The sequence below is a fragment of the Cricetulus griseus genome, chromosome 3 (genome assembly GCF_003668045.3).
Source record: "Cricetulus griseus strain 17A/GY chromosome 3, alternate assembly CriGri-PICRH-1.0, whole genome shotgun sequence".
In the NCBI taxonomy this organism is placed as follows: Eukaryota; Metazoa; Chordata; class Mammalia; order Rodentia; family Cricetidae; genus Cricetulus; species Cricetulus griseus.
The window spans coordinates 181,366,927-181,392,460 of record NC_048596.1 but is presented as its reverse complement, the minus strand read 5'-3'; the positions used below and the strand labels follow the sequence as shown (position 1 = coordinate 181,392,460).

At 43.5% G+C, this 25,534-nt stretch overlaps 1 protein-coding gene and 1 pseudogene across 3 annotated transcripts; both read right to left on the bottom strand.

Moving 5' to 3' along the window:
* On the bottom strand, positions 1-1,162 carry LOC100757144 (annotated as a pseudogene).
* Positions 1,163-12,317: 11,155 nt separating this feature from the next.
* Positions 12,318-20,914, bottom strand: Ces2 (carboxylesterase 2). Of its 3 annotated transcripts, none has more exons than XM_027405775.1 (12): positions 20,839-20,914; positions 19,122-19,326; positions 18,133-18,274; positions 17,022-17,155; positions 16,677-16,935; positions 15,768-15,866; positions 15,349-15,504; positions 15,174-15,236; positions 14,668-14,812; positions 13,478-13,612; positions 12,907-12,979; positions 12,318-12,504 (listed from the first exon to the last, which is right to left on the bottom strand). In XM_027405775.1, the coding sequence occupies exons 1-12, from the start codon at positions 20,912-20,914 to the stop codon at positions 12,318-12,320; spliced, it is 1,674 nt and encodes a 557-aa protein (XP_027261576.1). The 3 variants fall into 3 exon arrangements, with proteins under 3 accessions (XP_027261576.1, XP_027261575.1, XP_027261577.1); XM_027405774.1 differs by having other exon boundaries at positions 15,174-15,254; positions 15,364-15,504; XM_027405776.1 differs by having other exon boundaries at positions 12,907-12,980; positions 13,524-13,612; positions 15,174-15,254; positions 15,364-15,504.
* Between the last annotated feature and the right edge of the window lie 4,620 nt (positions 20,915-25,534).

The window sequence follows — 25,534 nt, the reverse complement described above, 5'->3', positions numbered from 1 at the left end:
ACACTATCATTACACCTAGGGCTTTCTGTGGCTACAAGGTGGTGGTCATGGAGAACCCGGCCCCCAGTATCAACATCTAGAAAGCAGCTACCACCTCCTGTGTGTCTTCTCTTTTTGCGTTTTTTCTTCTTCATTTTTTCTTAATCAACTCTGCTGTTGCTGCTGCTTCTTAGCCAAACTGGTAAAAACAAAATTGTAATCATTGAACATAGCACTCTGGCAATCAAGATGTTTAAAACTTTCAATCTTCTGGGGTGAAGAAAGTACTGTGCGACATTTAGAACTCTGATTAACAAACAAGGTGGTCACAAATTTTCCTGGTTTGAAGACTTCCACAACCTTCCTGATCAGGTCATCATAGGAGGTCTGACTGAGGTTTGTTTCAAAGCTAACATAAGAGAATTCTGGTTCTGGAGTGATGTGAATAGTTCAATATGTTCCATCCGATTTCATTCCATTCATCGAGTAGCCACAGGGATTGAACAGTGTGGCATAAATGACAGAACCTGGTAGCAGGTCACGAATTCCACTCTCATGAGTGACATCCTTTGCAGTAACACCATCTTTCATGTAGAACTGGTCCATAACTGCTGGGTCAAGCTCACTCATCCGAATTTCCAGGGTTTGATCTGGCTGATTGATTACTGGGCTCTCTGGGAAATCCACAGTATACAAGTACCAACATTCAGAATTCATACGTCCCATACAATATGATGCTCCATTTGGGAAAATTGCATTAAGAAACTCAATTTCTTCATGGAAATTCCGGTGTGGGTACCCTTGGTGAGAAGGCTTCATGAAATTCTTACGAGAATAAAAGAAGCTTTGAATTGAGTCAAACCCACTGTAATCCCTAGCAAGCTTCAAGAGGGGAACCAGTGCTTTCAGTAAGAGGGTGGTACCACATGTCTTCAAAATGAAACGTCTCTTGAAGACACACATGCTACTCTCACTGAGTACATAAGCTTCCTGCTTGTCAGTCTTCGTCACACTGATGATTGAACACTGCACATCCTTCAAAAGGACATCCCACTCAGATCTCAGGATGGCAAAGATCCCTGGATCCCTGGCTTGCGTCGGGCTCCTGCCTGGAGAACCAGACCTCCAGCAGTTTCTCGGTCCCTTTGAAAAAATGTGCAGCTTCCATCACCGTGAGACGAGCGAACAACCAACAACCACAGAAAATCAACTAAATTAAATCTCTTCTCCCGCCGCTCCCGCCGCCGCTCCCGCCGCCGCTGAGGATGTTCCAGCTGTGTTACTAAAGTTCAGGTTCCTTTTTTTTTTGCTACAATTTTATATTAACTTTTTTTTAAAAGGACTAATAAAATTTTCCCGGCTATTTTTCTGAGCGAAAGTTGAACGTGAGTCTGTTGGAAATAGAGGCAGATACAGTTCAGTCTCTTGTAGTCCGCTGCTTTCCCGTTAGAGAGAGTTGAGCAAGCGCTAGCTAATGTCGCCGGCCATACTGTGTACTGTAGTATCATGTATCTTTTTTGTTGTTGTTGTTTTCAAGACAGTGTTTCTTTGTGAAACAGCCCTGGCTGTCCTGGAACTCACTCTGTAGACCAGGCTGCCCTCGAACTCACAGAGATCTACCTGCCTCTGCCCCCTAAGCACTGTGACTAAAGGTGTGTGCCACCACCAACTGGCTTACATCATATGCAAATCAGTAGAGGCTTGCAGCCTCTGAGTGTCTAAGTAAGAAGGCTCCCTGGTGAGAAGACACTTCTCCTTTACCTCCTAGGGGCAGATCCCCATCCAAGGTGGTGGCCTCATAGCATGCATGAGTCCTTCATCACATGACAGCCACATCCCCAGTGGCAGAATGCATGCTGAGATCTGTTGAGAGTACCAGTCATTTGTTATTCCTCAGTGACCCGGACAGTGGACTGCAGTGTAGTAATACAATTCTTTATAGCTTACCTCTGAGATAGAGGGACAAAACAGCCCTGTCCCACATGGAGGTAGATACTGGTAAGTAGTCCTTTTTTTTTCCCCTAAGAGACAGGTTTTCTCTGTGTAGCCCTGGCTGTCCTGGAACTTGCTATGCAGACCACGCTGGCCTCAAACTCAGAGATCCTTCTGCCTCTGCCTCCTGAATTAAAGCTATGACATTGAAGGCCTGTGGGGACAGGCAAGGTCAAACATCATTAGCATGTCTAAGAACATCTCTGATACTCTTGGGGTATCTTAAACTCAGTTTTGGCTCATCCTTAAATCCCAGCCTGGATGGTTCCATGTCTGGTTTCATATGCCTGGGCCATCACTTCACATCCAATACCATCAGACAGCATGGTCTGAAGATGAGGAATTTGTGCCTGAGAAGCTGAAGGCCTTGTGATCCCTCTGCTCCATAAGCTATTGCCATTCCTCTCCCACACCTACTATGACTGGGCTTGACTTTGTAGATGGCTAGTATTTCCTCTTCACTCCTGCCTTACAAGCAATTTACCAGGACCTTTGAATCTACCTGGTGGCATGCAGGCAAGTTAGCTACTATCTGTAAAGGAACTAGACAGGGCCTGGCCCTCTTTTCAGGCAGGGAGATGAGTGTTTCCCAACACCTCAGCTGGGTTCAGGTGCTCTCCTTCAAATTTTATGATCTATGTGGATTGTAACATGTTTGGAACAGTTCCCATCTCCCCAAGGCTGAGAAGTGATAGAGGAACCATACCACCTGTTCACATGATTCTGAACACAAAGTCGCCCTGGGTGCGACTTTGCTGGTTAGAGAAAATATTCAGCTTTTGTGAGGTAGAGAGATATGCACCATGACTTGCAGGGGTCTTTTCTGTTCCTTTTTAGTTAGACAAAAAGGAGGAAATGTGGAATATTCCTTGGGATTCTCGGCAATTTCTATAAAAAGGCAGTTCCTAGGGCACATTGTTATATCTACAAAATGGATTTAGAGCTGGAGGCTCTGAAAACAAGGGCTGAGACAGCAGGCCAGGGCTTGGTGGTTGAAGGCACTAAACATCTCAGAGGAATTGGAGACCAGATTGAGCATCAGAGCTACCCCACTCTCCATGATGGCAACTGGGTATTTGGTGGCTTTGAATTGCAATCTTTAGGAAGCTCCTGATGCAGTCTTTTGAGTGCAAATTACTTGAATCTAGAACATTCCTAGGACATCCGGTCTGACTTCTGAAAGTCATCAGGGCTCTGAGTCCCATGTCCACAGGTTAGCTCTTTGTTAGAAAGCTTTATTGTACCTGACAGTGGGAAGCATCTCAGGAAGCTCCACACTGCAGCAGGGCATGCTCACCTTGTCTCTTCTCATCTTCCTATAGAACAAGTGTCCTCCCTCCCACCCCCACAACTGACCATGGCTGACACTCATAGGCAATTTGGAGCATGGGCTAGTGGGTAGATAGTGTGATACAGGGAATCCTTAGACATGGAGATGAATCTATCAGAATTCTGAAGATACCTGATGGCAATAGTAGTTATTCTAGGACTGTGGACCAGAACTAGGTTTATATTTGCTTCTAGCTGTCTTGAGACCTCATATCCCCTGATGCTCTGCTTACAAATACGATTTTTTCTAAAGTTCCTTCTTATTAAGGTCAACTCTACAGGCTCTGGCAAAAATGGGAAGAGACCCAGACTTCCAGGGAGACCTCAATGTTTTTAGGGGGCTTGGAACTCATTCTTCCCATATCTTGGAAATTGTGAACCCTAGGACCATCTGTGGAAACTTCTGGTCACATGTAGAAATTTTTATTTATATGTACATATGTACATAGCATCATGCACATACAGTTGCTATGTTATAATGAATAGACAATTATTTCCAATATGGTAGCAGAATGCCCTTCATTCTATGTCCAGATTCTCAGAGAACATCCTTCTTCAACAGAATCTCCAGTTGGAGGATTAACCAATGGCACCTGGCCATATTGGCTGGCACAGTGACTTTGGAGAATAGGGTTACCAAGGACCCACCAGTGTTTTTCTCTTTAAGGACATCTATTAAAAACTACTGAGCTCTTACAGTTTGTGGAATAAACCTGTACCTTCCCTAGTGGCCAAAAACACTAAGCATAGCTGGAATGTACATAGTACAAATGTGTCTCTGCTCTTCTCCTCAGCATCTGCAAGTAGAATTCTGTTTCTCAAGTCCTGAGCCAGGGTTGGCCAAAGTTGTTACATATAGCCCTCACACCTCAAAGAGCACTCAATAAAACACACATGGGAATTTTTACTTCTATGCAGTGAGGAAACTGGCTATGGGATTGAGATGGAGGAATCATTGCAGCCTGGCCTAGAGCTCAGAGCATGTACCCAATCTAAGGCCCAAAGTCTCCTAGAATCTAGGAGAGCTTACATGGCTGGGTGAGAGGTCCCATCCCTCACACTACTCCATGGTTCAGGGGCTTCAGGGGGTGCAAAGCGCAGTGGTCCTACAGGTAGCTTGGCAAAAGGAATTCCCAGGAAGGTATGAAACCCTATGTTGGAGTCCTTCATATGGAAAAGGCATTCTCTCATCTGGCCTGTGTGTGTGTGTTTCTGATGGGGCTTGCTGAGCCCTGGCCTGTGGGTGGAGAGATGTTGTCAGGGATGGTTCTATAAATTGCCTCCTTGTCATCCACAGTTCAGCCTTTCAGGGGATTCTGTTTTGCAATCACTGGCTTTCACATGTATACTGTCCCCACCATTGGATGTTTTAAATTTTAGGAATATGATAAATTCAGAATTCCTATGTGCATTAAAGCAAAAAACTACACTGGTGTGTGTGTATGGCTGATAGGGGCAGTTTTTCAGAGAGAAAAGGAAATGAGGTAATGAATTCTGTAATTATACTAAAAACTACTGAGTATACACTGGGTATTGTATATGACCAAAGGGACTTCAGTGATCACTTTGAAGGAGCCACTTATGGGTGGGACAGTAGAAAGTATGACTTATTACCCATATTATTTGTGACTTGTCAATTGCAGTTTATGTTCCTCATTACTGGGTTCAATGTCTCTACCTTGTATCTATTCTGACCACATAGGCTTTTCTTGCTGTTATTACCTAAATAAGATAGCCTGGAAACTATTTATACAAAATTAACATTGCACTAGGCATTCATTATAGTTTACCTATGTTCATTTAAATAAAAAATTCATGTGCATGAATGTTTTGCCTGCATGTTTGTATGTGTACCACATATATGCAGTACCTACAGAGGACAGAAGAGGGAGACAGAACCCAGGAAACTGGCATTATATGTAGCGTGATCCAACATACAGGCTTTGGGAACCAAACCTTGATCCTCTGGAAGAGCAGTAAGTGTTTTTAACTGCTGAGCTATCTCTCTAGTCATCTATCTATGTTCATTAAAAAATAGGTTTATGTAAAAACTATCAATTTTATGTGTGACCTGTGAACATCTGCATATGTAAGTTTGTACTGTGGGCTCCTGGAGCCAATCCTGATGGATACCAGGGGATAACTATAGTGTATATGGATGTTGGCACAAGCCAAAATTTTATTTACTTTGTGGTTTTTGGAACAGGGTGTGATGAAACCAGTTCAGTTTCAGATTTTTTTCTATGCAGCTGAGGCTAGCTTGCCTGGAAAGTCCCAATTCTCTTGTCCTCACCTCTTGAGTGCTGGGATTGCAGGCATATATCAGCAGGCCTGGTTAAAATCTTATTTTAAAAGCGAGCCATAAGTCTCAGGGAACTCTTCCTGCCTCAGGCTCTTAGTCTCAGTAGTTCTCAACCTGTGGGGTCACGACCCCACTAGGGGTTGCAATCAGGTATCTTGCATATCAGATATTTACACTATGATTCATCAAAATTACAGTTATGAAGTAGCAATGAAATACTTTTGTGGTTGGCTGTCACTATAACATGAGGAACTGTATTAAAGGGTCTCAGCATTAGGAAGGTTGAGAGCCACTACTCTACAAGGAACTCAGCAATGGCAGGTATACTGGCTAGTTTTATGTCAGTTCAACACAAGCTAGAATCATATGAGAAGAGGGAACCTCAGTTGAGAAAATGCCTTCATAAGATCAGGCTGTAAGCAACCCTCCAGGGCATTTTAAAATTAGTGTTAGATATAGTAGGGCCCAGCCCATAGTAGGTGGTGCCATCCCTGGGCTGGTGGTTTTAGGTGCTATAAGATAGCATCCTGAGCTATCCATGGAGAGCAAGCTGGTAAGCTTCAGCCTCCCCAGGTTATTAGAACAAAGGCGTGGTTTAGTTTTTAGAGAAAAGATAGTGTGCTGAGTCTTCCAGGAAACCTCCGGGCCAGTATCAGAAGATCTGGACAGGTGGGCACCACACCTTGGTGTGTCCTTGGTGTTTTGTCTTCTCATGCCAGGAGCTTCTAGAGTGGGAACTGATTGTCTACTACAAACTTATCACAATCTAACCTAACTTACCCTGCTCAAGGCCACCTCATCTTTGTTGGCCACTTCTGCCTAGCTCCTGTCTTTCCTAGTATCTTAATTGGGATTATTATTGCTGTGATGAAACTCCATGGCCAAAGGCAACTTGGAGAGGAAAGATTCTGTGTAGGCTCCGCATCACAGTTCATTACTGAAGACAGGGCAGGACATTGGATCTGAGGGCTTAGGTGTGGCACTGGTTGAGACTGAGCAAGGTAGGTACTACAGAAGACAGGCACTTATTGTAAAGAAGTCATCATAAGTGATCATAAGGCTGGGCATGGCCCCCTCCTCTCTTCCCTGCCTTCTTTATTCTCCTTCAAAGGCATTGTGTGCCTTCTTCCATCTTTTGGAGATAACAGGGATACTCCCTTCATTAGATAGAAGAAGACCCACCTCCAATGGTGACACTGGGCAGATGTAAGCACTGTTAAATCACTGAAAAATCACTGTTACTGTAATGCAGTGTAATGTCAAGTTCTTTAAATCTATGCTGTAAGCACTTCTACTGTTTTATTTTTTCCATAAATAAGTAAAAGCTATTAGGGATGGGCAACTTGACTCATTAATTAGCAGTTGTTGGGCTCTTTTTTTGCTGTCCTTGGAGGCCTTGGGTGAAAGGGCTCTCAGTCTAAGAACCAACCAGACTAGGCTGATGCCAACACCAACCATCTTGAACATTCCATGGATGCCTTGAGACAACCATACAAACATTACAATCCATTGCTTTGGCTCCAGAAGGCATAGCCCCAGTCAGGGCTGTTTGAAAGTAGTTTGTACCAGATGTTTGCTGTCACAAATCTTGACAGACTTTCACTGATCCTACAACTGCTTCCATTTTGAAGCATTTCTCCTGGTGGTCTAGGAGATGGGCAGCTGTGACCAATGAATGCTAAGAGGCAAAGCTGTGATTGGTTCAAAGCACAATCCTCAAAGATTGTGATTGGTGGTTAAGAGGGAAAGGTGATTGGTTCAAACAAATGATTGTTATTGGTTCAAACATTCCTTCTCAGGCCATAGAAGCAGTCAGTGCAAGGTTCCTCATGAATTAGTTGGGAGCCCATCACCCATGCTGCCTCTTTTGTGTTAGGCCCAATAAAATGGTTCTTTCAGTCTTGTTTTACCTTCTTTCAGTAATGTTGACTGAGCTGAAAACAGGAAGGGAGCAGCAACAGAGATTGTGTGGAGGGGCGACAACCATGTCAGTGACAGCAGAATGGCAGCACAGCTGAGTGTCCGTAGGTCAAGCTGTGAAAACTGTAAAGCAGCTGGCTTCTTGATAGCAGCTGAAGAAGTAGGCTTTGGGCCCCAGTGATCCCAGCCTCAGAGATGGCAGTGGGCCTACAGTGCCTGACTCTTGAGTGCAGGCCCTGCTGCCTAGCTATTGGAGAAGTATGTGGATAACTCAAAAGTGTCCAGGGCAGGAAGAAGAGAGCTAAAGAGTTAAGTCTAAAGAAGAATAAAAAGGTTGTAAATGATCAGACGCAAGAACCTGCACTGCAGGCCCTGGTTTCTAGGAGTGTTCCAGGAAGCTGTCAAGTATCCTGGGATTTTAGGGCCAGGCTGAGAGCGTTATTACTATTATTTTAATATTTTATTATTATCATTATTTATATATGTGAGTATATATGTGAGTATATAAATAATGGTGTGTATACATATGTCTGTGAGTGTCTGGTCATGAGTGCCCTTGGAGGCCAGAAAAGTATTACATCCCTTGGGTGTTGGGAACTGAACTCAGGTCCTCTGAAAGAAGGCAAGCGCTGTTAACCACTGAGTTCCTGGACTGAGAGTTTTAACACTAACCATTACCAAGGGTTGCGTGAAGATTTTTAATACTAGAGGCTGTCAATTGCCCTTGCTCCCACCTGCCTGATGTATCTGCTCACTCTGCCAAACATGAGAGAAACAAAAGCTGTTGGAGATGAGCATTTGAAGAGCTTCCCCTTGCCTGCTCATGATTCAGGGTAGAGCAAAGGGACTCCAAGTCAGCTGTGCAACACCTTCCTTGCACTTTTAGTCAACTGTTGTGGGGGAGAGAGAGAGAGAGAGAGAGAGAGAGAGAGAGAGAGAGAGAGAGAGAGAGAGAGAGAGAGAGAGATTCTTTGAAGAGAATGCACTAGTTACTTTTCTGTTGCTGTGATAAATGCTATGGCCAAAAGCAACTTAAGAAAGAAAGAGTTTGATTTTGGCTTAGGGTTCTAGGGGGAGGGTCTGTAATGGTGGGGGAGGCACCATAGCAGGTGGCCAGAACAGAAAGCCGAGGGATCACATCTTTAAATAAACATGAAACAGAGAGTGACCTGGAGGTGGAGTCAGGCTATAATCTCTCAATTTTGTGAAATGTATGTCTCCTCTTGTTTAGGCTTGTGAGAAAAAAAAGTAACAGGCAGAAATAAAGTAGCTGGGTGTGGTGGCACACACCTTTAATCCCAGCACTCCAAAAGCAGAGGTAGGCAGATTTCCACAGAGAAACCATGTCTCAGAAAAAAAGAAACAAAAGGAAGTAAAAGTAAAATAGTAGAAAAGCCACCTAAAGATGAAAAATGCACAGAGAATCTGAATACTATATGCCATATTGTTGTCTTTAAATTGTTTGATTGCCGAGGAAAGACTTGCTGCTACTAAAATACATTTGATTATAAATGCTGCTAAATTAATCCAACTTATACATAAATGCTTTGATTTCAAAATTTAAGTCTAAGGACAGGCTACTTGGAAAGAAGTTTTTGCTTGTGTTTCCATAGAAAATGAAAAGCTGTGGATTCCTTCCACACTAATATGGTTTGACCCCCTGAAGCTGAGACGATACAGCCTTACAGACTACAAAAACAAGGACTTGGTCAGATTTCTGTTTTATCATGATCCCCATGGTATGGACATCTCCCTCAATCAGCAGGAAGCAGTTTAGAATGAACTACGCCCAAATTCCAAAATATTGTTTATAAATGTTTGTTTTCATTTAAATGGGGTTGGTTTTAAATAATAATGCATAGTCAATCTCTTTTTAAAGGTAAAAAATGGGAATAGGATATAGGAATGAATACTTTGCATTGGTATGGATTTTCATTTATTTATACAACTTTAAGGTCAATTTTATGATATGTATGTCTCCTCTTGTTTAGGTATTGTGTTTATACAGATCTTTTAGAATGATATGCATAATTAAATAAGGCTATATAGTCACTTATAATAGTCAGAACTTATAATTAGGTTAGTTAGGTTTTCTAGATATACAGAGATATATTTGAGATGGATAGGTATTCTTCAAATCTTTCAGACCTACAGAATATATGACATTTAAATGGTTTAGAGTTTTTCTTGGCAGTGAGACACAACTGCTCCTGGCACACCAATTATGTCAGAAAGGAAGATGGGCATTGAAGAAACTCATTATGGAGTTCACTTTCAACATGGCAAGATTAGCCATTTGGGCAAGAAACTGCTCTTGCCTGGACTGTTTGCTGCTGTATAAACTGGATATACAGGACCCACAAGAAAGTGACTGCTGAACTTACAAAACAAGACAGTATTGAAGCGTTCCTGTTGAAATGGAGAAGTGTGCCAGACACACTGTGGCCTATGGGCTGAAGATGGATGCCCCAACATTACAGAGGAACTTTGGGTGACTGTCCAGGTAGCGAGATGTCTCTGTCAATTCAAGAGTTTATATATTATCCTTCTGTGGTCTTTGATAGAGTTGAAGACAGATAGTTATGGTTATAGTTTTCTTCAGTTATTATAAAAGATAAGTTATCCTTCTTTTTATTTAGACAGAAAAGAGATGATAGGGAATGAACTGTATGTTCATCTTATTGATTGTTGAATAAAGTACTGTTTGGCCAATGAGGCAGGAAGTTAGACAGGACTAGGAGTCAAAGAGGATTCTGGGAAATGTAGTAGAGAAGTGGTGATCCAGGCAGGAAGTGACATAGCAAGGAGACTCATACTTAAGGAAGGAGAAGTAGGAAGTGGTCCCTTTTTCCCCTCTGCTCTTCCTCCAGCGGCGTGATGTGATCCACCGGCAAGGGGGGATGCCAATGGAAGGCATCTTATAAAATAAGTCTTATAAAATATATAGGTTTATGATAATTAAGACAGAGCTAACAGATGAGAATCGTAGTCATTGGCCAAGCAGCATTTACACATAATATAAGTCTCTGTGTACTACTTGGGGCCCTAACTCAGCAGGCAGAACTTGGTGGCTTTTGATGAAAAGATTTATCGTAACAGATCAGTATTTACCCCTAGTACACAAATGAAATTTGGGAACCCTCTCCACATAGAGGGATAGTCTCTCAGCTTAGACACACTGGGGAGGGTCTAGGCCTGCTCCAAATGCTATGACAGACTTTGAAGATCCCCCATGGAAGGTCTCACACTCCCTGGGGAGCAGAAAGGGGTTGGGATGGGGGGATTGGTGGGGAGGATGGGAGGAGGGGAGGGAGAGGGGGAACTGGGGATGTCATGTAAAAGAAGCTTATTTCTAATTTAAATTAAAAAGAATAAAATGTAAGGAATCAATTTGAGTGGTAGAAGTGATGCTAAGTAGAGGATAGAGGAAACGGATAGGGATGTTACTTAGAATCTTTGTATATATTTATGTGTGTGTATAGAGTGTGGCATACATGGGTATATTTCTTCTTCATTGTTTGCACTTAACACAATATTAAATGTTTAAATAAATCTATGTAACTCTGAAAAGAATTGGACTCAGTTTTTTTTATAACTTTTTAAAATTTAAATTAGAAACAAACTTGCTTCACATGTCAATCCCAGCTCTCTCTCTCCCTCCCCTTCTCCCCCACCCCAACTGCCCCAACCTCCCATCCTATCCCCCTCTGCTCTCCAGAGAGGGTGCGGCCCTCCACGAGGGATCTCCAAAGTCTGTCATATCATTTGGGGCAGGGCCTAGACCCTCCCCTATGTGTCCAGGCTGAGTGGACTCAGTTTTAAAAAGTTGCTGCTCTTCCAGAGAACCTGAGTTCAGTTCCCAGTGTCTATGTCACATGGCTTACAACTGCCTGTAACCCGAGCTCCAGGGGATGTGACAGTCTCTTTTGGACTTTTCAAGCACCCACCCACAGAATACACATAAATAATAAATAATAAAATACATATTTAAAATTGATCTAACAGAAACCTTTTTCTTTATTAGTAGCAAGTTCAGATCCTTTGACATAGCAGCAGAAGATGGTCTAATACAGGACTCTTGTAAATGAGGTAGGGGAGCATGTTTGCTGGTTTGTGGTGGGAAGGTCACGGTGAGAAAGTGACACCTACAAACCAGAGAAGAAGTCTTCACTAGATACCAAATCAGGTTATACTCTGACCAGGACTTTCAGCTTCTAAAACAGATAGCAATAAACTTCTAAAGTATAGAAGCCATCCAGCTGTGATACTTTTGTTATATTCTTTTAATTGAATCAAGACCCTGTGGATTCTAGTGCCCAACTGGTATACTGGTTTCTATTTGTAGAATATAAGAATAACAGGGACTTGCTGAGAAGCAGAAACATGGTTCAGTTACTCAGGTTTGTGAAAATTTCCTCAATGAACATAACAATGAATGGAGGGCCTGAGAAGTCAGGGGAGGAAGAAGATAAGATGGGCAGAGGTGACATAGGGAAGTGAAGAAGGAATGGGGTCCATGTTCCATGGCCTAATGAAGGATATAGGAAGGTGGTGACTATTGGGGCTCACTCATCTACATCTGCCTGGGAGACTTACTGCATGTATAATAAAAGTGGACTCTGGCAGGTTTGGAAATAAGCACCATGTCTTGGGTTCTTTTTAAAAGTCTGAATGGATGAATGAAAGGAGATGAATGGCTGTGTGTTGGATTAAATCCCATGTCTTCAAAGAGTATGTGAGCATGCAGGGCTGATCCCACTTGCACTCAGAATAACTCTTTCCCCAACACAGGGCATTACAGCTCTGTGTGCTTGTTTTTAGCACTCTTCAGCTCTTGGATCTTCTGGGGCAGGGTCTTGGTCCAGAACTGAAACCTGTGGTCCTTCAGGGCACGGCCCATGCCAGGCTGCAGGTCCAGCTGCAGGTACTGCTGCTCCTGGTCAAATACTGGCCAGTAGAACAGGCCATCACCATTGGGGTTCCTGTTAACATGCCCTCCAAGCAGGGCGGGGTTGTGGTTACTCTGAGTCCTACTTGGTTCAGGTCAGGGCAGTTAGCCAAGAAGGCCTTAGCATTGTGGGGACTTATGAAGGGGGAAAGTACTCTGATCTAGAGAAGCAAGTTCTGCTCACTAGTATCTGCTCCACATACAGTAGGCTCCGCCTGGGAGAGGCAGTACTATCACTGTCCCCATCTTCTAGATTACTGGGAGATGATTAGTGACTGCAATTCATTAGGAAATCCTTGTCTGAGTATGTTCTGGCATTGGGGAGGAGGCTGTCATGTGATGAAGGATTTATGTCTGTTAATGAGGCCACCACTTACAAGGGGAACCCTATGTAGGTACTTGCCCCTGGGAGGCTGAGGGAGAGATGACTCCTTACCCATTTCGGGCAAAGTTAGCCCAGTACTTCATCATCATCTTATTCAGCATCTCTTCCTCCTCAGTGAGGTCAACTGTAGACAGGAGGAAGACAAGATCTCAGCTACCCCATTCAGCTGTCTTCCCATGGTCCATACTTGTCATCTCAGATATAGCCTTACCCTGGGCCCCAAACCTTGGTCCTTTCTCTCTTTACCACTGAGGATCCAGGATCTCCTCTTCCTCATTCTGCCTTTACATGACCCAGTTCCTACTCAAATCCACCTTGTGCTCATTCTTGAATCTGAAGGCCCTATTTCTATGCTATACTGGAAAGTTGTCTAGGGAACAATTATGCCTTTGAATCTCCTTTATTGGTTCTCATGTCAAACACTGTGGTTGGCCAGGGTGGGTGCAAGTAAGGGGGACACAGTTTGCAGTGAGAAAACGTGGATTCCAGTCCTGTTGTGGTCATTTGAGCTATAAGATGCACTCACCCGGTCTTAATCATTCTCTGTCTTAGTTTCCTCATCTGGACAGTGAGAGTAGTCACCTCCCAGCAGCCCAGTTCCTGGAGATTAAGGAAGACTCACTCTTGTTGCCACAGAAAGATCCAAAGACAAAAGGAAGCTCATCTGCATGGTCAGCCTTCACATGGGGTGGCTTGATATCCTTGAAGAAGTTGGGCCGATGCTGGAATTCGTAAAAGTAGACAGGTGCATGGGAACCTGGGGGTAAAGACACACGGCGATATAGTGACTCCTTCCGTAAAATTCTTCTTCTTCATCCATCATTACAAGATAGCTGGCTGGAATCCAGTGGTGAGAAGGTGGAGCCAAGACTGTGGTTCAAGGTTTTGGTTAAATCATGACCTTGGCTTTCTTAGCTGGGTAATTTAGGCAAGTCAGAGGATATCACTAACCTCATCTGTAAAATAAGGGAGATACTGGGCACTTGGAGTAGTATAAAGATTTACAGAAATAAAGATCATCAAATGACTGGTACAAGGATGTAGTGATATTTTGTTTGTAATCTAACAAACAAAGCTTGTCTGAAGATCAGAGAAGCAAAGCCGCCAGCCACTAGAGTAGAGTCCTCACTTTTACCAAAGCTTAGACTGAGGGGGAAATCCACCAAAACTCAGACTGCAATGCTTTCCACCAAACCCCAGACTTCCTGAGACTGCACTGAGCTCCTGCCTTACATTCCTCTCTAGTGCTGGGATTAAAGATGTGTCATCCCAAGTGCTGGGATCAAAGGTATGAGCTCTGTTTCTCTTTTAGAATGATTCACTCTCATGTTGCCCAGGGTGGCCTTGAACTTTTGAAGATCCATCTGCCTCTGTCTCTTGAGTGCTTGGATTAAGAGTGTGGCCACCACTGCCTGTCCTCTATTGGCTAACTAGTGGCTTAGGTGTGTAGCTAACTAGTGGCTTAGGGTGTGTGTGTGGCTAACTAGTGGCTTAGCTCTTAACTAGGTGTGTGACTAATTAGTGACTTATCTCTGCATTCTGATCTTCAGGAAAGCTTTATTTGTTAGATTACTAACAAAATATCACTACACCAGGAATCCAATAAAGACATGAGTAGGGCCAGGTATGGTGGCTCCTTCCTATAATTACAGTATTCAGGAGGTTGGGACAGGCAGTTTGCCATGAGTAATGTGGGCCACAGAATGAGATTCTGTTTGACATGGATGGAGACCTGGATACCATAGTGTTCAGATAGGATCTACAGCTCTGAGCTGGCGCTTAGGCATCAGGCTCAGTTCCAGGTGTGCGTACATTGAAAGTGTGCTGTTTGTAGTGCAGGGATCACGAAGGTGGTGTCTGCCATCATCTCAAGGAATTGAGCTTGGAGGGTTTGGGGATCCTTTGTGTCTTCCATGTATTCCTCCATCAATAGGTCCCCAAACTCTGGAGGTAGCATCTGGTTCAGGGGGACCAGGGAGAGGCAGTTAGGCAGAGTCTGGGGCAGGGAGGCAACAGCTTCAGGGAGGGAGATAGGGCCTGCTATATATACATATACATATACATATACATATGCATATGCATATGCATATGCATATACATATACATATACATATACATATACATACACATACACATACACATATACATATACATATACATATACATGGATGTGTACGAAGAAAGGTCCAAATTCATGGTTCTTCCCACTGATAGACTCAAATAGGAAAATAGGAACTCATCCTAATTTTATGAGCATCAGCTTGGGCAAGTATCTGACAGCTCCCTGTTCATTATAGACCAACACCAGGAGATTTTACCAACTGTACTGATAAATTCCGCAGATGATCCTGCAGGGTCTCCCTGTCCATTTCCTTCATGGTGTCAGAGATGTTCATTCCCTGGGAGGCAGGGGGAAGGTCTTGAGTTGGGGTTGAATGGCTTTGTGGTCCAAATCCCTACCATCCTCCCAGGGCTTCCCAGGCTTGAGGACATAGAGGAGGACCTCACTGTGGACAGTAACCAGCCAAATTCATCATTGTTGACACCAATGATGCTGGTGACAGGTTGAAAGTCAACAGAGGCCAGCAACTCCTGTGGGTGTCTGGGCAGAAAGTCTCCATCCACAACACCATGGATAGTTCTGAAAGCCTGAGGGGACATTTAAGGTCAAGCAACAATGTCATAATCTGGATATTTTCTGGGTGCTTATATCCATTCCTGTCTCATCCCTAAATCCCATTCTAAATGGTCTTCTAGTTCCATATGCCTGGGCTGTCAGTTCACACCCAGTACCGTCAAACAGTATGGGCCTAGAGGTGAGACATGTGCATGAGAAGTTGAAGGTCATGTAAGCCTTCTGCCCTATATGCTATGTCCTCTCTTTCTCCTTACCCGTGACCGTTAGGCCTAACCTTGTTGATAGCAAGTATTTCCTCTTCACTCTTGCCCCGTAAGCAGTTCACCAGGGACTCTGAGTCCACCTGCTCACATCTAGACAGGTTGGCCACAATCTGCAAAGGAACCAGGACAGGATAGCTTTTCCTTCTAGTCAAGGTGGTAAGAGATTGGAGTACTCAGCAAATCTCATTGGGCAGGTATGAAATTATTACAGCTTCCCTGATGCTGAGAAGTGACACCCAGAGGAACTGCCCCACCTACTCACAGGATCCTGAAAACAATGGGGGTGTTATGGGTATAGTTTGCTGGCCCATGTAAGAAATAGCCCATGTGACGGAACAAGGGGGAGGTCTTGGTCCCCACACTGATATCTGGGAAACTAGCATGGGACTGATCCAGACACTATGAACGTGGGTGTCAGTGAGAAGACCTCAGAAATCTATGGGGCCTCTTGTAGTAGATCAGTACTTATCCCTAGCATAGGAATGGACTTTGGGAGCCTGTTCCACATAGAGGGATACTCCCTGAGCCTAGACACATGGGGATGGGCCTAGGGGCCTATCCCAAAGGATATGATAGACTCTGAAGACCCCCCCCCCTCATGGAAGGCCTCACCCTCCCTGGGGAGCAGAAAGGATAGGTAGGGTGTTACTTGGTGGGCAGGGGAGGAGGGGAGAGAGAGGGAACTGAGATCGATATATAAAATAATCTTGTTTCTAATTTGAATAAAAAGATGGAGAAAGAAAAGAAATAGTCCATGTGAGACATGGGGTATAGGTTCTGACCCTTGAGGCCCTCAGCAATTCTCAGGACGGAGAGAGTAGAACTTAGTTCTTGTTATCTCCAGAGAAGAGAGAAAACGAGAGGCTCTGGGGGAAGGGTTGAGATGGTGGACCAGAGCTGGGATGGTAGAGGGCACTCACTTTGTACATCACTTCAGAGGTGTTGGAGATAAGGTCAGGCAGCAGGGCCACTCCACTCTCCATGATGGCTCCATGGAAGAGTCCTTGGGACATGGGGGACACAACATGTGAAGACACACTTGTGGCTCCTGCAGACTCTCCAAAAATAGTGACCCGGTCAGGGTTGCCTCCAAAGTGGGCGATATTCTGCTGGACCCAGCGTAGGGCAGCCACTTGGTCCAGGTAGCCCCAGTTGCCTCTGGCATGTTGATCTCCAGTGCTGAGAAGGGGTAGAGACATGAATCACAGGGCTGCCTTTTTTCTGTTCATCCTGTAATACACAGCACAGGCCAGTCCCAGACTCACCTGAAGAAGCCCAGGACACCCAGGCGGTACTGAATAGTGACCACCACCACGTCCTCCGTAGCTGCCAATATGGATCCATCATACAAGGAAGCCATACCTACAACCAGTGCACCACCATGAATCCACACCATCACCTAGGAAATCAAGACAGACACCATTTGGTTCTTTCCTGGCTCAACACTATCATGGCTAACACTCTTCTGTAGCTAAGGTGTCATGATCTGTGCCTAGATGAGGAATCCAAGTTCAGTCTGCAAAACCAGGCCTCTTAACTTGCATCATAGCTTGGTTTTATCACTCCCAGAAACTCTCTTAGGTGGAAAGAAAGGGACGTCTTCCTAAGAATACTATATTAAAAACAATCATGTCTTTGCTATTGTTATTGGCTCAATAGATAACTAATGACTGGAGTCTTTGGTGACCTCAAATTGCAGTACTTAGGTAGTTTCTGAGTTGGTTTCTTTTTTCTTTTCTTTTCTTTTTTGAGGCAGGGCTTCTCTGTGTAGCCCTGGCTGTCCTGGAACTCGCTATATAGACTAGGCTGGCCTCGAATTCATAGAGATTTGCCTGTCTCTGCCTCCTGAGTGCTGGAATTAAAGGCATGCTCCACCATTGCCTGGCCTGAGTTGGTTTCTTTAAAAATGTATTGTGTGTGTGTGTGTGTGTGTGTGTGTGTGTGTGTGTGTGTGTGTGTAGGCTTTCCATGTGTGGAGGTCAGAGGACATCTTTCTGGAGTTGCTTCTCTCCTTCTACTTTTATGTGGGCTTGTGGGTGTTGAACTCAGGTCACCAGTCTTGCATGGCAAGTACCTGTGCCATCTCATGGGTCTGTCAGTTTCTTTGGTCTCTTGTTTGAGAATTAATAGAATGAGTTCTTAGTACACTTCGTGAACATATCTTCTGACTCCTGGAGCCATCAAGGCTCTGTGTTCCTATACCCATGAGTCAGTGGCCTACCCTGATTGAGAAAGCCGTATTGTACTCCATACAATAAGGAGAGGATTTTCATGAAGGTCAATACTGTAGCAGGGTCCATGTTAATCTTGTTCCTTCTAATATTCCTTCAGGAAAAATGTTCTCTTATTCACAGTGTACCATGAAATGATACTTACAGGCAGGTTAGAACCCTCATGGGCATGGGCTGGTGAGTAGATGCTGAGGTAAAGGCAGTCTTCAGACATAGAGATAGAAGGTGGAGTCAGATTCAACAGGGCCATGACCAGTCCATTTATTTTGTCAGCTTTTTGAAGACACCTGGTAACAATGGTAGTTATTCTAGGAACTGCACACTACTCAAACTAGATCCTAGATTGGCTGCCAAGTACATTCATACTCCTCACTCCTTGATGTCTGGTTCACCATGATCCTTCTCTAAAGTCCCTTCCCACCAGTTCAAGTATCAGCCTCTAGGGAAACTGAGATCGAGCCCAGCCTTACAAAAAGACTCCATGGTTTTGAGGGCCTTGAACCCCACTCTTCATGAGGATAGGAAACTGTGACTCAGTATTCTATGTGGGAGTCACTGGATGCAGGTGACAGTCACTGCTTCTTCATTATCCATTCAGGCCTGTATATAGGATGTGCCCCCAGTACCCACCCATCCATGAATGAGTCGAGTTTAATTTTTCTATATGCTAATGGGACTCACCTCATCCTCAGTCCAGGGATTCTCATCTGTCCTATCATTTCCAGGTTGAGTTATGTACATTTGTGATAGCACTGGCCCTGTTCAGTGGTATAGAACCCAAGGACCCAACACTGATGTCCTTCTCAGGATCATGCTGTATCTGCTAGTATCCAGGGGCTTTTCAAAGCTGGTAGAACCACCCAGATTTCTTGCAGATACTTACCTCTCTTAGTGGCAGGAAACACTAGGTACTGCTCTAATCATAGTACATGTGTGTCTGCTCATGTCTTTAATATCTGTGGATGCTAGGCCCTGTACTATGAGTCTGGCAAGGTTATTCTAACCTGTGAACCTCAACACAGTCATTGGACAATGTACATGGGAATTCAGGGAAGAATGGCTGCAAGTATCCCGTGGCTCAGATCTCTTGCTCACCTCAGGGACTAAAGTCCCTTGAACTCCTGGAGAACTTACATGGCAGGGTGAGAAGTCCCATCCCTCACACCACTCCATGGTTCAGGAGGCTCTGGGGGTGCAAACCGCAGCAATCCCAGAGGTGGCTTGGCGAAAGGGATTCCCAGGAAGGTATGGACCCCTACATCAGTGCCCTTCACATGGACGAGGCTGCCTTGCACCTGCCCTGTGTGTGTTGTCCTGATGGGTCTGGCTGAGTCTTGGCCTGTGGGTGGAGAGATACTATCAGGGTTGGGTCTTCCCAGTCAGTAGCTACAACACTTGGGGTGTTGATGCTCTTTTGTCACCCACAGCTTAGCCATGCCACCTGGCCCTGTTCTGCAGTTACTGACATCATGCATTTCCTTCCTTCACCTGGTGTGCTGCCTCCACCCTTTGCTTTTTGGTTATATTTATATGAAAACTTCAAAATTTCCATGTTCATTTCACACAAGGAGGTTATTTTTGGATGTGAATGTCTGATGATGGGGGTTGTGTTTTATGAAAGGAGAATTGAAGTGGTGAATTCTGAGAATATATTAAAAAAAAACCTGAAATATATAGTGGGTACTATATATTAACCCTAGCAGAATTTGATGGCCTTTCTGGAGGAGTTAGCACTGGGTGTGTCTTCAACCCCTGACCTCACTATAAGGATTCCTAATGTGGGAACCAACTTTTCCTCTAAAACCAGGAAATACTGGATCAGTGAAGGCAATGGGAAACTTGATGGAAGAGCCTTTCACTGAATGAGGTGGAGAGACTTGACTTTCCAGGGTAACACACGAGGATTCTCATTGCAGTGGGTACTGAAGTCCATTCTCCAAGAGTCTCAATCATTTTCACTTGTTGAAGGCTCCTCTTCTTTCCATTTTCCTAGTTCTTGTTATAGAAATAACTCTATAACATAACAGATATTACTCATATTATTCCCTAAACAATATAGGATAAGAACTTCTACACAGCATTCATAAATGGCATTATAGGACTCCTAATTATTCCTATAAATAGATTCATCAGAGAAGCTTCTTTTTGCAGTGGATGGTAATTAACACAGACCCACAATTGATCAAAGTGCAAAGATTGAGACTGTGGAATTTTCAGCCTTAAACACGACATCTACAGGGGTCATTGCACACCTTACCTGAGCTTTGATTAAGGATCTGGCAGGAAAAGCACATCACTTTTGCCATAATGGTCAAGCTACGCCTTTGCCCTATGTCAGGTATACATTGTGGAGGGAATCAGATCAATGGCAGGACACAGTGCAGGAGATTTATGTGTCCTCTAAGAATGACAATCCTGCATGGGTCTCCTAGGATAGTGCTGGAGTGCTTCTGTGTCCAAGGGGGAGCCACATTCAGAGGGTAATCATAGTGTGAAGATATCATTGTTCCCACTTCAGACAGTGACAGCTCCAGCCACAAAAAGGAGGAAAAGGTTCCAAGTCCCACCTCTCCTGCCTTATTCCTGGCTTATTGATCTTCCCAGCTCTCCCAGCTCCTCCCAGTCGCCTTAATCGGCTGTCTACTCAGTGCTGGGTGTCTTTATTTGACCCCTCACTCTGCTGTATTAGAGACCCATCTTGAGCACTTTGGACACATCAGATGGGTGCAGAGCTCCTACCATTTCCCCCCTCTGTCTCCCTAATGCCTCCCATCCATCAGTCTTGAGCTCTGTATCTGAAAAGTTTGGCAGGTCTGACCCAAGTCCCTGTCTCCTCCTTCAGAAAACTCACCCTGTATCTGGAAGAGGAGAAGCAAGAGCCCACAGGCCGTTGCAGTTAGCTTCTCACAGAGCGGATTCAGCTTCATGTTAGATTGGTAGCCTTGTGACTGTGATGCCATGGAGTGCTGCTTCTGCGGTCATGGGCAGGTCCCAGTGTGTTTCACTGGTAGGTAGCTGATAGTTAGGGTTTCATCCAGGTAGGAGTTTGGACTGGGCAGGGCACAGGCGGAGCTCAAGGTAGGGCTCGACAAGATGAATGCTGCACAAGGACAACACTGATTGTGTAGAGGCCGCTGGTAAAGATTAGAGCCAGTGCTCAGTGCAAGGTCAGGTGTGGTTATTTTGCTTCTTCTGTCCCCCTTGGTCTCATTCAAAGGTGTTACACAGCTTCTGCCATTCCTTGGATGTTCCAGTCACCCTCTGCTTAGGCCCAAAGCTACTGAATTCCTTACCTTCTTTGCAGTCTTGGTCCCGGTGAAACAAATAAACTATTGGGATAAAGAGGAGGGGGCAGAAAGTGTAATTGGAGGATCCAGAATGACCTCTCTGAAGAGGTCAAAAGCAATGCCCTTTACTATGTTCCTCTTTTAGGTGGCTACACTTTTTTTCCTTTTAATTCTTTTAAAAATTGTTCTCTCATATATTACATCCTGACCACAGTTTTCCCTCTCTCCCCTCCCCCAGCCTCCTCTTACTGCCTCCCCTTCCCCCCAGATCCACCCCCTCTATCTCCCCTGAAATAAGTAGGCCTCCCAGGGACATCAACCAAACACGGAATAACAAGCTACAGTTAGGACCATACACTCACATCAAGGCTGGACCAGGCTACTGAGTAGGAGGAAAAGGGTCCCACAAGTATGCCAAAAAGTCAGAGATAGCCCCCACTTCACTGTTAGGAACTCTACAAGAAGACCAAGCTACTCGGCCATATCACATAAGCAGAGGACCTACGTTAGACCCTATAGGCTCCCCGATCTCTGTGGGCCCCCTAGAGTCCCAGTCAGTTGATTGTGTGGCCTGTGTTCTCTGGTGTCCCTGACCCCTCTGGTCCCTCAGATCTTTCCTCCCCCCTCCTCCACAGGACTCCCAGAACTCTGTTTAATGTTTGGCTGTGGGACTCTGCATTTGCTCCCATCTGTTGCTGTATGAAGTCTCTCTGGTCTCTTTGATGACAATTCTACTAGACTCTGGTCCCAAACCTTCTGCAGGCAGAACTAACTATAGGTTGAAGGTTTTTGTGGCTGGACTGATGTCCCAGTCCCTCCACCTGAGGCCTTACCTGGTTACAGAAGATGGTCAGTTCAGGCTCTGTGTCCTCCATTATAGGAGTCTTTGCTAGGGTTACTCTCATAGAGTCCATGGAGTTTTCATTGTTCTAGGTTTCCACCTTGCCCCTGAAGTGTCCCCCAATTCCAGTCATTTCTCCCAGTATTTTCTCCCCCACACCTGCTTGATCCTTCCAGTTGCCAACCTCACCTGTTCAGAGTCCACTGGCAAAATTGGTTCTATTTCTCCTTCCCAGGGAGATCCTTACACCCCCACCCCTAAGCCCCTCTTGTTACTTAGCCTCTCTGGATATGTGGACTGTAGCATGGTTTTCTTTTACTTTACAGCTAATATCCACTTACAAGTGAGTACATACAAAACATTCATGTTTTCTTTCTGGATCTGGGTTACCTCACTCAGGATGATTTTTTTCAAGTTCTATCTATCTGCCTGCAAATTTCATGATATTGTTTTTAACAATATCCCGATACTCCATTGGTTAAATGTGCCCAATTGTTTTTATCCATTCTTCAGGTGGGGGATGTCTAGGTTGTTTCCAGTTTCCCGCTATTACAAATAGAGCTGTTATGAATGTAGCTGAACAAGTGTCCTTATGCATCATTTGGGTATATGCCTAAGAGTAGCATAGCTTGAGGTAAATTGAGTTCCAGTTATCTGAGAGAACACCATATTGATTTCCAAAGCCTCTACAAGTTTGCACTCCCACCAGCAATGGAGAAGTGTTCTCCTTACCCTACATTCTCACCAGCATGAGCTGTCACTTGTGTTTCTGATCTTAGTCATTCTGACAGGTTAAGTTGGCATCTCAAAGTCATTTTGATTTGCATTTCTCTGATGGTTAATAACATTGAACATTTCTTTAGTGTTTCTTGGCCATTTGAGATTCCTTTGTTGAGAATTCTCTGTTTAGAAGCCCCCCCTTTTTTTTTTTGTTTATCGAGACAGGGTTTCTCTGTGTAGACGTGGCTGTCCTGGAACTCTGTAGACCAGGCTGAACTCGAACTTAGGAATTTGCCTTCCTCTGCCTCCCAAGTGCTGGGATTAAAAGTCTCAAAAAAATCACACAAAGGCTTATATTAATTGCAAACTGTTTGGCTTATTGCTCAGGCTTATTACTAACAAGCTTTTACAACTTAAATTAACCAATAATTCGTATCTATGTTTACCTACATGGCTTAGTACCTTTTCTCAGTAAGGCATTATCTCTCATCTTGATTCCTCTGCATCTGGCTGGTGACTGTATCTCTGCCTTCCTTTTCCCAGAATTCTCCTAGTCTGCTAGGCCTGTCTATACTTCCTGCCTGGTTACTGGCCAATCAGTATTTTATTAAACTAACAGGAGTGACAAATCTTTATAGTGTACATGAGCATTATACCATATCAATACAGGTCTTTCATTTGCTTGGTTAGTGTTATCCCAAGATATTGTGAAGGCTGTTGTTTTCCAGTTTTCTTTCTCAGTTCATTTGCCTTTGGTAGATAGAAGGGCTAATGCTTTTTTTTTTTTTTTTTTTTTTTTTTTTTTTTTTTTTTTTTTTTTTTTAGTTAATCTTGTATACAGCCACTTTGCTGAAGGTGTTTAACACCTGTGGGAGATCCCTGGTAGAATTTTTTTGGGTTGCTTATGTATAACTACCATATCATCTGCAAATATTGATACTTTGACTTTTTCCTTTCCAATTTATATCCCTTCGATCTCATTTAGTTGTATGATTAGTTTTAGCTAAAACTTCAAGTAATATATTGAATAAATATGGAGAGAGTGGACAGCCTTGTCTTGTTCCTGATTTTAGTGGATTTGTTTTGAGTTTCTCTCCATTTAATTTGATGTTGGCTATTTGCTTGCTGTAAATTGCCTTTATTATGTTTAGGTATGTCTTTATCCCTGCTCTCAACAATACTTTTATCATGAAAGGGTATTGGATGTTGTCAAGGACTTTTTCAGCATCTAATGAGATGATCGTGTTTCTTTTTTCTTCAGTTTGTTTATATGGTGGATTACATTGACAGATTTTCATATGTTGAACAATCCCTGTGTCTCTGGGATGAAGCCTACTTGATCATGGTGGATGATCTTTTTGATGTGTTCTTGGATTTGGTTTTTGAATATTTTATTGAGTATTTTTGCATCAATGTTCTTGAGGGAAATTGGTCTGTAATTCTCTTTCTTACTTGTATCTTTGTGTAGTTTGGGTATCAGTTAGACTGTGGCCTCATAAAAAGAGTTTGGCAATCTTCCTTCTGTTTCTTTTTTAGTGGAATAATTTGAGGAGTATTGGTATTAGGTCTTCTTTGAAAGTCTGGTAGAATTCTATGCTAAAACTGTCTGGCCCTGCATTGTTTTGTAGCTGGGAGACTTTTGATGACTGCTTCTATTTCCTTAGGGCTTATAGATCTATTTAAATTGTTTATCTGATCTTGATTTAACTTTGTAAAGTGCTATCTATCAAGAAAAAATGTTTATTTCTTTTAGATTTTCCAATTTTGTGGAGTACGGTGTTTGAAGTATGACCTAATGATTCTTTGGCTATCATTGGTTTCTGTTGTTATGTCCCCCTTTTCTTTTCTGATTTTGTTAATTTGCATATTCTCTCTCTGTCTTTTAGTTAGTTTAGATAAGGGTTTGTCTATCTTGTTGATTTTCTCCAAGAACCACCTCTTTGTTTCATTGATTCTTTGCATTGTTCTCTTTGTTTCTATTTTATTGATTTCAGCTCTGAGTCTGCTTATTTCCTTATCTATTCCTCTTGGGTGTGTTTGCTTCTTTTTGTTTTAGAGCTTTCAGGTGTGCTGTTAAGTTGCTAGTATGAGATCTTTCGAATGTCTTTATGAAAGCATTTAGTGCTATGAACTTTCAAACTCTCAGCACTGCTTTCATTGTGCTACATGTTTGGATATGTTGTGCATTCATTTTCACTGAGTTCCAGGAAGTCTTTCATTTCTTTATTTCTGCCTCCACACAGAGGTTACTTAGTAGGAATTTTTTCAGTTTCTGTGCATTTGTAGGCTTTCTGTTGTTGATATTCAGCTTTTATCTGTGGTGGTCTGACCAAGGATATGGTCAATTTTGGAGAATGTTCAGTGAGATGCTGAGAAGAAGGAATATTCTTCTGTGATTGGGTGAGATGTTCTGTAAATATCTGTTAGGTCCCTTTGATTTATGATATCTTTTAACTCCATTATTTCTCTGTTTACTTTTTGTCTGGATGACCAGTCCATTTGTAAGAGTGGAGAATTGAAGTCTCCCACTTTTTTTTTTTTTTTTTTTTTGCAAAAGTTAGTCACAATACATAATTTACTTTGATAGGATAATTTTCAATCCACTTGAAGACCATCCATGCACCCTGATGGCACTCACCTCCCAGTCCTCCCATGTCTGTAACCTTCCCCTATACCCTCTGAAGCAGTCCATTTTGTGT

Excerpts from the sequence above, each read along its gene's own strand:
- Ces2 (XM_027405774.1), bottom strand. The coding sequence starts at position 20,914 with ATGAAGCTGAATCCGCTCTGTGAGAAGCTAACTGCAACGGCCTGTGGG. Across the intron at positions 15,867-16,676 it reads CCTCTGAAGTGATGTACAAA|ATTGTGGCCAACCTGTCTAG; the intron begins GTGAGTGCCCTC and ends GTTCCTTTGCAG. Across the intron at positions 15,255-15,363 it reads TTGGCTGGTTACTGTCCACA|GGAATGAACATCTCTGACAC; the intron begins GTGAGGTCCTCC and ends CCTGCCTCCCAG.